General features: G+C 38.6%; 1 protein-coding gene across 1 annotated transcript in view; it reads left to right on the top strand.

Moving 5' to 3' along the window:
• The first annotated feature begins 1,410 nt into the window (after window positions 1-1,410).
• Window positions 1,411-11,824, top strand: part of LOC148953218 (uncharacterized) — a 124,262-nt gene continuing 113,848 nt past the window's right edge. The window contains exons 1-2 of the mRNA XM_089087904.1: window positions 1,411-1,723; window positions 5,983-6,361. Coding sequence (XP_088944030.1) covers window positions 1,421-1,723; window positions 5,983-6,361 — 682 coding nt within the window. The 5' untranslated portion in view covers window positions 1,411-1,420. The remainder of the gene's footprint in view (window positions 1,724-5,982; window positions 6,362-11,824) is intronic.

The following is an 11,824-nucleotide window of genomic DNA, read 5'->3' on the forward strand; positions in this document are numbered from 1 at the left end:
CGTAGAATTACCGACATGTTGTAGAGCCCAGAAAACCAACAACTGACATTGCACGAATCGGAGCTGACAGTGCAAGAAAACTAGCTTAGATCTTTATTAAACTATGTTGAAAGTACGGACAAAATCATTAAAATACGCGCATTTTAGACTAGTTTTTGTTGACTCTTCAGTAGGGGGGGGGGGCTTTAGACAAATCTTTTGGGTATATTTCACTAGGTACGGTTATTTAATCTATAAAATAGATCTGACTCTTGTAAGAAGCTAGATTAATTGTTTTATCTCTTTTTATCTTTTTTTTTTCGCTCGAAAATGTGTATGAATATAAGTGACAACTGCCTGAAATCTAGTGAATCCTTATCTCCTCATAAAGAATTTTTGTCACTGTCTTCTGTGACATTTACCGTTTTGGTAAAAATTTCCATTATACATTCTTCTGAGAATTTTATTTAAAGGTGGCAAGGAGTTCTCTGTAGGGAAACATGTTTTCCACTCCTAACTAAACTTATGGAGATACATGATTATTATTCAGAAACCATTTTTCAACTTTCAACTCTTTTGACTCAGAACGGAGGAAAGGTTTCTTTCTGCTCATTTCCCCGCAGATATGCTCATGAATGATAGACAGTAATCCCGATAACCAAAGGGAATCTATAGGAATTGGTGGTGGCGCAGATTCTCCTTTTATGGTGGCCATCTTGGCCTTAAATGTTATTAGATTTACACTATAATTGGTCAAAACTAATAAAGAAATCGAGACGCCTAACCACCCTATTTTATAAATCCCTGTTATTTCTTTTTTTGGGGGGGAAGGGCTCTTAAAATAGATCGATAACTTGTTCAGGATAATTCCAAGTAACAATCAAGTACGCTAGGGTACATTTCGCGGGGGGGGGGGGAGTATTAGAATTTTTTTAAATCATGCAAAAAATATGAATTGCAAAATAAAAAGATTTTAACGGGATTTCGTCAAACATTTTTTTCTTGGAGATGAAATTATCGGCCTCAAAGATACCATTTGTGGCTCCGAAAAGTGAAGTCTTGAATCGACACAAAAAATGTGCTTGGCAAAAGCAGTAAATTTGGATCCATTTCACACAATCTCAATTATATCTCTTGTCTCCTCTTTGTTCAATTTTGATCGAATACCATAAGGACTAATACTAAAAGGTAAGACAAGCAAAAATTACGTTGAAATTAATTCAAATTCTTATTAGTTGCCCTTTAACGATTAGCTTCATTTCTTTGTAGATAGAATCTACCCTTTTTCGATCTGAAGTAATGTTTTACCAAGCAAAAATAGGTATTTTAAAGGCTCAATGCAACATTTATTGGCTTTGAAAAAAGGTGAACTTGATTCACAGATCTGCGAACATGGAGTTATAAACGCATAATGATTAAAATTTCAGGCTTTTATTGAATAATGAAGCGATCGCCGTCCATTTGTCCAAATCCTGGTGCTCGTACACCTAGTTTAAGCAGAAGAACTAGTTTCGATTCTAGGAACTTCCGTTTCAGTCAACCATTTCGTCGTAGTGTCTCTAATAAAACAATTTCAAGGGATATTGTTCAACCAAAAACACCAGAATTAGAAGAGAAAACAGAAATAGCAACTGGAACCAACAGTGAAAACACAAACTCGAAAAACGACGGACTAGAATGTGAAGAGATTTTTCATCTGACATTAAATAATGGTAGCACCATTGCTGTCACAACTTACAAACAGGTAATTAGTGCTTTCATAACTACCAATTTATCATAAGAGCCATGAATTTTGAAAATATCACTATCAAAAATTAGATTTTACAACATCTTGAAAAATGACAACAGCGTTTAAATAAAATAGATTGGTATTAAACGGTTTCATAACCAACGCATTTCCAAGTACTTCTTAAAGTAGTTTTGTTCCATTTTTTCTCTGTTCAAGCCGTTATTAAGACAAGCAAAACAGGAAGGAGAATTTCGGAATATAAGGAGGTGATGACAAAACATGAAGACTGACGCCAAAATAATATAACACTTACCATCAAAACACAATGATTCAGCATGTGTCATCAAGCATATTCGCTTTAAGACGTCACTATATTTAACCAAATAGTTTGTTGAATATCACTTTCTGCTTATAAGCAAATAAATTATTTTTGTAAGCCTATTTTGTCGATCACTTGAGTAATTTTTTTAGTTTTACGTTCACTTACACAGTAATTGGGCTTGTTTAGGTTGCATTTGCGAGCCGATTAATTTTTTTCTCCATGCACAGGTGGCAAATCCAAAAAATAGCCCAACATAACAAAACACCCGTAGCTGTTCCTAGAAAATTGCACAAGTTTCCTTTTGACAGTATGGATGCACAAAGTACTTCTTGATTTGGGTTCACATCGCCTCAATTTTCCCTGAAAAAAAACTAGTTCTGTATTTTGTTTCTGAGACACTGTTTCCATTAGCTTCGAACTTGATAACCTAGATGTACTTAAACCGTTTGGATTTAGTTCAGTAGTAGTAGAACAAGTAGTTGTAGCAATAGTAAAAGACGTATCTCTGAGAGTTTCAACTTAATACCCGGAGTTGTTCCTGAAATACTGCTGATGCGTCCTTTTGACAACCAGAAAGTACATAGTGACTTTTGATTTAGTTCTATAGCAACATATGCGCTCCCTGAAAGTTTCTACTTAATGCACTATTCCATTCCTGAGATTCTGTATCTTTACCATTTTGACAACCTGGATCTACTTAAGCTCTATTGACTTAGTTCTATAATAGTAATAGCCGCGGTAGCAGTAGCAATAGACCTGAAAGCTTTAACTTAATACCCTCAGCCGTTCCTGAGATATTGCTGATCCACCCTTTCGACAACCAGCTTGCACTTTGTACATTTTCATTTAGTTTTACGTACCCCTCTGCTTTCCCTTAAAGTTTCAGCTGAACATCGTATTCAGTGCCTAAGATATTGCATCTCTGTCATTTTGAAAACCTGGATGCACTTAAACTCTTTGGATTTAGTCCAATAGCGATACTAGTGTTGGTAGTAGTAGTAGGCTAGCCCTGAGAGTTTTAACTTTAAACCCTCAGCCGTTCCTGTGGTATTTCTGTTACACCCTTTTGAGAACATGCTTGCATATGGTGTGTTTTAATCAAGTTTTAGGTCCCATCAACTTTCCCCGACAGTTTCAACTTAATACCTTATTCCAGTCCTAGAATATCTTGCCTATGCCACGTTGAAAGCCTGGATATACTTAAACTATTTTGAATTGGTTCGATAGTAGTAGTAGTAGTAGGAGGAGTAGTAGTACTAATATTAGTTTTAATATTAGAAACCCCACAATTTTACTTTAAAACCCTAAGCCGTTACTGGGATATTGCAGATTCACACTTTTGATAACCACATGTAGGCGGCGCCTTTTGATTTAGCCCCACATCACCCTCAAAATTATGTGTTAAATAGCACGAAATAAAAAAGAGCTCCAGTTTAATAGCCGTTCCGGAGACATTGCTGATGTACCCTTTTGACAACCTGCATGCAAACAGTTTGTTTTGAGTTAGTTAAATATCGTTCTTACCGTTCCCTGAAAATTTACCTTAATACCCTTAGCCACAGCAGTAGTAGCAGTCATAATAGCAATAGTAGTAGTAGGAGTCCCGGGAGTAGTGGTAGTAATAGCAGTAGTAACATTAGTAATGCCTTTTTGGTTAGCTCAACATCCCCTCAATATGACCTGAAAGTTTCAACTTAATCTTCTAAGCAGTTCCTGACAAATTGCTGACATACCCTTTCGAAAACCTGCATGCACATAGTTTGTTTTGATCTTGTTTAACATCCCCCTCGACATTTAATAAGGGCTCCACCTTATACCCAGGGGCGTAGCTACAGTATTTTTATAGGGGGGCAAGAGGGGGTGGTATTGAAGTAGGTGCTATTCAAGTGGTAGTGAAGAAAAGTAACTATTTAACAAACACGCTACCTGGTAAATTTAAAAACATTACGCAATACATTATAAACAATAGGCACACATCAAACAATCATGAATATAAGTGCTGATGCTTGGCTTTTACTAAAATTGTCAACAATGTGTTTCTGCAGACGACAGTAGTATAGCGTAAACAAGCTTTCGGGTGGGCGAAGGTGAATGTCGTATATATTCGGCTTTTTTCAGCCAGATTCACCACTAATGCTGCAGTACATAGCCCCGTCCACTTCCCCCAAACCCAATGCCCGGCACAGGATGTTTAATCTCACAATTAAACCAAGCTCTATTTTAATAGCCCTGGGTATCGCACTATTCATTTGTTCGTAATTTTGAACAGATTTGACTCCGTACGATTTAATTTACTGTACTAAATTTTTAATATACGTGATTTATTGATACATTGCTTATGATTTCCTGTTAAATTGCTTTGTTTTCGGGTTGGCAGATTTATATTAATAAATAGCATTGATATCATCAGGGCACATAAAGCAAAACAAATATCATAGGAAGCACAATAGCACTGTCTAAGTAAAGATACAGGATAAGTCAAAGTATTACCACAGGTTCTTTAACATTATATTGTGTCATATTCCCCACAAATAGCGACGGTATTTCAAATTTCAAAGTATTCGAAAAATGAAGTTAGATTTATTACTTATCCGTTGGGCATTGTTTGACAAAGAATATCCAGAAAATCTGAACAACTCTTGGCATCATTGCGGCAGAAACCTTAAATTAATTAAAAATTGTCAGGGATGTCAATTGCAAGGAAAAATTGACTCCTAGAGTTTACTTTCCCCTTTGTATCTTTGTTAAAAAAAAACTAATTCCATAGACATTGCACAAAAGTTTTTCCCGTGTAAATCAGGGTATGGGGGGTATACATTTCCTGAGGGGGGCTAGACTGAATATCAGTTTTATGTCTATAATTCACTTCACGGGTAAAGCTTGGTGTCCTAGTGTAGCATGATAAAACTGATAACATAGAGGAAGAGAATGGGTTGGTACTGCTTAAACGTACGTACAAAATTTCTAAATTGTGAAAAAAATATACTTATTTTGTTTAAATTCACTTCATTCTATTCTCAGAAGACATTTCTTACAGCAAGCTGATACAGATTTAAATGTCCCACAAGTAGAACTGGCGTTGCTTTGTGGGAAATGCGACTAATTTCAGTCATAATTCTTAGCACATTTACGTCAATTCTTTTTTGGAGCTGGTTAAAAGAAATGTTTAGAGAAGCGAAAATAGCAAGAAGTCAAAATGGTATTACGCATAGAGGCAGTTCTATATTTATGGATTAGTATGTGAATTCGAAACGTAAGGAAGAGGATGTTCTCGTCGCTTGTTAGGCGTTTGAATTACAAATAACAGGATTTGGAGCTTACAAAACTTGAATTTGGAGCTTATATTAGCTATTATTATCAGCCCTTTTTAAGCATTTCAATGAAAAATAATAAATAATAAGAGTTTCAATAAAATATGCTATTGGAAATAAAAATTAAATTAATTAAACATTAAAACAAATTATCTGCTCAAAGTAAAGAGCAAATTTGACACTTAAAATGAGCAACAGTTTTAAAGCTACTTAATAAATTATAGGTTTTTCCAAATTATTGGAGGGGGGTGTAATCCCCCACCTTGTCCCCCCAGAACGACGCCACTGCTTATACCCTACTCTTCAACATCCCCCTCACCATTCCCTATGGAATAGTAGTAGTAGTAGTAGTCTGCGAGTCTTATAAGTTTAAGACAATCCAAGAAAAAAAAAAAATTGCTCAGTTTTAGGTGTCACCTACCAATAAAACCAAGCTTCAAAATGTTTCACCTTCATTAAATTCTACCTTGTCGTTTCACTTTGCCCTGTACGTTTGAAACCTACTGGAGAGAAAATAAATTTTGGGCCCATTTCTACTCATTACGAGTCGATACAGACAAACTTAGTTGCAATTTTTTTCCATTTTGTTTTTACAAAATTGACGTCTGGCCACTTTAGATATACGTTAAGATCTATTTTAGGTTGATGCACCAGCCAAAGGACCACGCGTTACAAAGTTTTCAAAGCACTCACTATCCTCGTCTAGCGATTTAAACCATTTTGAGGACGCTGAATTGGAATCTCGATCAGATAAGAATGGCTATTATAAGAAAGAAAACAGTGTGAAAACAGAAAGTTCTGGCTACCAGTCAGCAGATGGCCAGCCTAAGCCATTTAATATCGAACTGAAGCTACTTCCTTGTGGTCACTTTGTTGTTAGAAGTTGTTTGCCATCTACACATTTGTCATTATGGAAAAATACTGATCAGCTTACGATTGGCCATCCTTGTAATTTTTTGCTGAAGAAGGATTGTAATGCTAATCTTTGCAGGATGTGTAGACAGCTTCGATATAGTTCAGGTATGGAACTAAAAAAAAGTAAAGAAAAAAAAACAACAACAAGTAAACGGACATTTAAAGTCAAGACAGGGCCCTCCTCAAAAGTAAAAAGTGTACTTTGCTTAGCTTCTTTTTATCTATACTTTTAGTCATAGCCTAATGCCCAAGTGTTCCTAATCTAGTAATTACTGATAAAAATAAAATTACGAATGATTAGGGCTAATAATGTGTCCCGTTCTTATTTTGTGAGTTGAGCTATATTCAACCTTCAAGCGTAACTTTTACGATTGATCAATCAGAATCCACTTTAAAGGGACCTGTTTTAAAACGTTTAAACAGAAGAACATCAGTTTTTCTATGTTTGTGCTGAAATTTAAGAAAGATATGTGGCCACAGTATTAGGAGAAGAGATTTTTATATAAAACAGTTATGCTTAAAAAATGGACTTATTTGTTGCATTTAAAAATACTTTCAAGAAACTTGTTTCCATTATTTGATTTCTTTGCATTTTTAGTTTCAAATTTAGTATATTCGTAATATGAGGGGGGCTGCCAAACCCCTTTGCCCCTGCTGTTTACGGTAGAGTTTAAATTTTGTGTAGCAATACTTTGACACTGAAGGGTCATATAGGTGGTTTGATTTAAATAATTTCGGAGACCACACTGCCTTTCCATCTTGGGGCCACTCCTAGAATCAGGGTGGGGCTTTAGCATCAGCCAGCCCCCGCCCTAAATGACGCCACTGTGTTCAACGTAGTTGAAGGTTCTGGAAATTAGAACTGCAATCGGAGGACGAGTACCCCCCCCCTCCTCACGCTTATAATTTTCCCAGACACTTCCGATCAACGTTTTGATATGGCCATTTTATTGAAGGTATTTGAAGGGTCCGAAAATTAAATCTTTGAGTATGACGACCCCCCCAACCCTCAGTGCTAAGGTTGTAAGTTATGCCCTGGGGGCATAAAAGGTTTTTATAGAAAGCGTTGTCGTAAAAACTTCAAAACGGGGTATTTTTTTGGAAATTGAGAGGCCTATTGTCCTTTTTAACAGCCGAAAGTAATCAGAGGGAGAATAATTCCCCCCCCACGCCCATCATTTCCCCAAACATTTCCGATCAACATTTTGACATATCCATGTTATTTAACGTAGTTGAAAGGTCTGGAAATTTGAGGATGACACCCACCCCCCGATAGCCCTCAGGACAAGGGTCGTACGTTATGCCCTTGGGGCCGATAAGGTTTTAATAGAAATTTTTGTCGTAGAAGCTTCAAAAAGGGCCTATTCGATTGGAAATTGAGAGGACTAGTGCCTTTTTATTAGTCAAAAGTGATCAGAGGGCAAATGCCCCCCCATGCATTTCATTTCCCCAAACGCTTCCAATCAAACTTTGAGATGCATTTTGTTCAACATATTAAAAAATCTCATTCGTAAAATAGCTAATTCGATTGGAAATTGAAAGGTCTAGTGTCCTTTTTAATAGTCGAAAGTGTTCGGAGGGCAACTAACCCCCCTCCTACGCCCACCTTTTCCCCAAACACATCCAATCAACATGTTGAGATAGGCATTTTGTTCAACGTAATTTAAAGGTTCATAAACTATGTCTTTGAGGATAACACCCCCCCCCCAGCAGCTGTCAAGGCAAGGGCTGCAAGTTATGCCCTGGGGGCAGATAAGAATTATATAGAAAGATTGATCGTATATACTTCGGAGGGGGGCTCATTGGATGGGTAATCAGAAGCTCTAGTGTCCTTTTTAAGATTGACAGTGATCAAAGGGTGGATACCTAACACCCCCACCCCCACCCACAGCCTCGTATTTTCACGATCACGATAAGGAACATAATCGGAAAGGGAATATTTGTATGCTACCACGGCTATTACAACAGAGCTAATTATCAGAATTAGTAGTATTTTTATTCGTCGAAAATTACTGCATACAAAACTTCGAATACCGTATCACAAAATTCATCATTCGATTCTCTATTTTGAGAAGGGATAACAACAATTCAAAATCTTAAAAAAGAAAACCAAAAGTTTGAAGCTTAGTACCTATCGTTGTTATAAATCGGACTAGCTTTAATAATCAAATATCTTTAAAAAGACTTCAGTATGAAAAGAAAGCGATTTGCCTCAAGTTGTCTGCAGACTTGCTTTAATAGTCAAATATCTTTTAGTTTTAGTTTTTCTTTCTCTACGCTGAAGACGCCTTGTTAGATACGGGCGAAATATTTGTTTATTTGAATACAAATTTTGTTAGGTGTGGAGATCAGCGTGACAGCCCCACGCCCCAAATTATCTAACCTACCTAAGCATTTAAACAAATTACCTAACCCAATCCTCAAAGCATTTAACCTTGGGACCGACAGCCCGAACCACTCGGCCGACCTGATATATCGATTTGTAAGATTTAACAATGCCATCTTGTGTATGATGTAATGAAATACAATTTACTTGTCTCTTGCAACGGGTATAATAGGCCCGTTTTTTAGCACTAAGATCTTACATCTAAGATCTTACATCTTTCTGCAAAGATTATCGTTTTTTAACTCATCTTTGTTCTAAGATCTTACAGTTCACTGATGTTTGCAAAAAGTGTGAAGACCGCCACTGTTTTGCCATATAGAACAATGATGAGAGAACATTGATGATCTACTCATCATTGTTCTCAGACCGCTGATCAGAGCAGAATGATGACAGACATTTGCACAAAAACGACCAAAGATGTAAGATCTTTGTTCAAAGATTTCACTTTTTAGCGTTTTCTGACAAAAGATGTAAGATCTTAGCACATTGATGAGTGAAAAAACGCCCTTAATTTAAAATTTGTGAATGAAATCATAGGCAGCGCAATCGTGCTCCCTAAGTAAGGAACGATGTTGACACAATGTTTTTTTTCCTTTAGACCAGGGCACTTCGTATCGAAGGAGTTGTTGTAAAAACTTCAAAAAGGGCTCATTTGATTGGAAATTGAAATGGCTTGTTCCCTTTTTAATAGTCGAAAGTGATGGGGAGGCAACTAGCACCCCTTTCACGTCCACCATTTTCCCAAACACATCCAATCAAAATTTTAAGATAGCCATTCTGTTCAGCGTGGTTGATAGAAATTATGTTTTTGAGAAGGACACTTCCCTACAGCCCTCAGGGCAAGGGTTTTAAGTTATGCCCTGGGGGCATATAAGGTTTTTATAGAAAACTTTGTCGTAGAAACTTCAAAAAAGGCTCATTCGATTGCAAATTCAAAGGGCTAGTGCCCTTTTTAATAGTTGAAAGTGATTGGAGGGTAACTAGCCACCCTCTCACACCCACTTTTCCCCAAAATATATCAAATCAAAATTTTAAGATAGCCATTTTGTTCAAGGGTTGTAAGTTATGCCCTTGGGGCATATAATGTTTTTAAAGAAAGTTTTGTCGTAGAAGCTTCAAAAAGGGCTCATTTAATTGAAAATTGAGAGGACTTGTGCCTTTCTTTTTAGTCAAAAGTGATCAGAGGGCAAATGCCCCCCCCCACGCCCATCATTTCCCCAAACACTTCCAATCAAAAAAGGCCTTCTCAAAGCGCAATCGCACTGCCTATGTAAAGTACAAGGTTAGCACAATGTATTATTTTTCTCCTTTAGACCAGGGCACTTCGTATCGAAGGAATTGTCGTAGAAACTTCGAAAAGGGCTCATTCGATTGGAAATTGGAGTCTCTTGTGTCCTTTTTAATAGTCGAAAGTGATTGGAAGGCAACTAATACCCCTTCCACGCCCACCATTTCCCAAAACACATCCAATCAAAATTGTGAGATAGCCATTTAGTTCGGCGTAGTTAATTTACAGAAATAAATTATGTTTTTTGAGGAGGACACTCCCCCACAGCCCTTAGGGCAAGGGTGGTAGGTTTTGCCCTGTGGGCATACAAGCTTTTTATAGAAAGTTTTATCATATAAACTTCAAAAAAGGCTCATTCGATTGGAAATTAAAGGGCTAGTGCCCTTTTTAATAGTCAAAAGTGATTGGACGGCAACTAACCCCCCTCTTACGCCCACCTTATCCAAACACATCCAATCAAAATTTTTTAGATAGCCATTTTGTTCAACGTAGTTGAAAATTCAGGAAATTAGGTTTTTGAGGATGACAACCCCCCCCCCCCCAGCCCTCAGGGCAAGGGTTGTAAGTTATAAGTAGAGATGGGGGTGCTACTCCCGTACCCACACCATATATGGGCATAGCCTCCCTGGGGAGAACACGTGGTTAATGGGGTCAATGACCTAAATTTCCAAGGCCGATGTTGTTGTTGTTGTAAGTGCACGCTCTCAGCGAATGTCAAGGTCGAGGTTGTTGTTGTTGTTTTTGGCACGCTCTCAGCGAATGTTATGAGTTTCCCGGAAACAGTTGGATCACGTGTGCTGTCGACCTCAGTTCACCTATCATGAATCAATAATTCCCCTTAGAAACAACAAAATAATTCCCCTTTCTTGACAGATCAATCAACCAATGACATCATCTGTCAGACTTTAAAAATTTTCGCATAGAAACGATTCTCAAGGAATAGATCCAAGTCATTAATGTCTTTGCCTCGCAAACAACTCTTTTGGTCGAACTCCAAAGGATATTAATAGCCAAAGACCATGGAAACAGTTCTCCATGAAACATCTTAGCGATGAATTGTTTTAGCGCGCGAAAAGGTTTCTTATTAATTTGAAATGCATTAGCGCAGAGATGCCAAACAAAAGGAACACGCTGAATTACGTTTAGGGATTATTTGGGCGAAACTGTTTTAGACAGGTTATGGAACTATTTCGGTGAAACAGTTAGAGACATTTTAAAATATGATTTTTGAAGAGATTTTTGAAGAGGTTTTGAGTGTGGTCGTTATAATACACAAGTTGCATTTGAAGACTGTTGTGAGGTCCTCTAACCCAACCCCAAAGGGTTCCAATCCTCCTACCCCAACCCCGAAGGAAGCCCCCAGTCCTCAAAGGCCCCCCAAGCTCCCAAAGGGCCCCCAGACCCCCAAAGGCCCACCCAGACCTCCAAAGGCCATCCCCGGGCCCTCCAAAGGCCCTTCGAGCTCCCAAAGGACCAACGGGGTCCCAAAGGCCCTCCACCGGTCCCCAAATGTCCCCCAGGCCCCCAACTGCCCCCCGGACCCCCAAAGGCCCTCCCTGTGCCCCAAAGGCCCTCTCTGTGCCCCAAAGGCCCTCCCCCGGCCCCCAAAGGTCCCCCGGACCAGAGAAGCGCCGCCTGGATGCGCCGTGGGTCAGGAAAGTGCCGCAGTATGCGCCGCAGGGATGCGCCGCGGGCCAGGAAAGCGCCGCAGGGGATGCGCCGCAGGGAGACACCGCAGGAAAGCGCCGCAGGGATGCGCCGCAGAGATGCGTCGCAAAAAAAAAGTAAACTAAAAAGTAAAAATTTCGAAATGTTACCCCCCAAACGCCCTCCTCAGACCCCCAAAGGCCCTCCCCTGGTCCTCAAAGGTCTCCCAGGCCCCCAAAGGCCCACC

Source organism: Artemia sp. Qi Xiang Cuo, chromosome 4 (assembly GCF_049724085.1).
Source record: "Artemia sp. Qi Xiang Cuo chromosome 4, ASM4972408v1, whole genome shotgun sequence".
NCBI lineage: Eukaryota > Metazoa > Arthropoda > Branchiopoda > Anostraca > Artemiidae > Artemia > Artemia sp. Qi Xiang Cuo.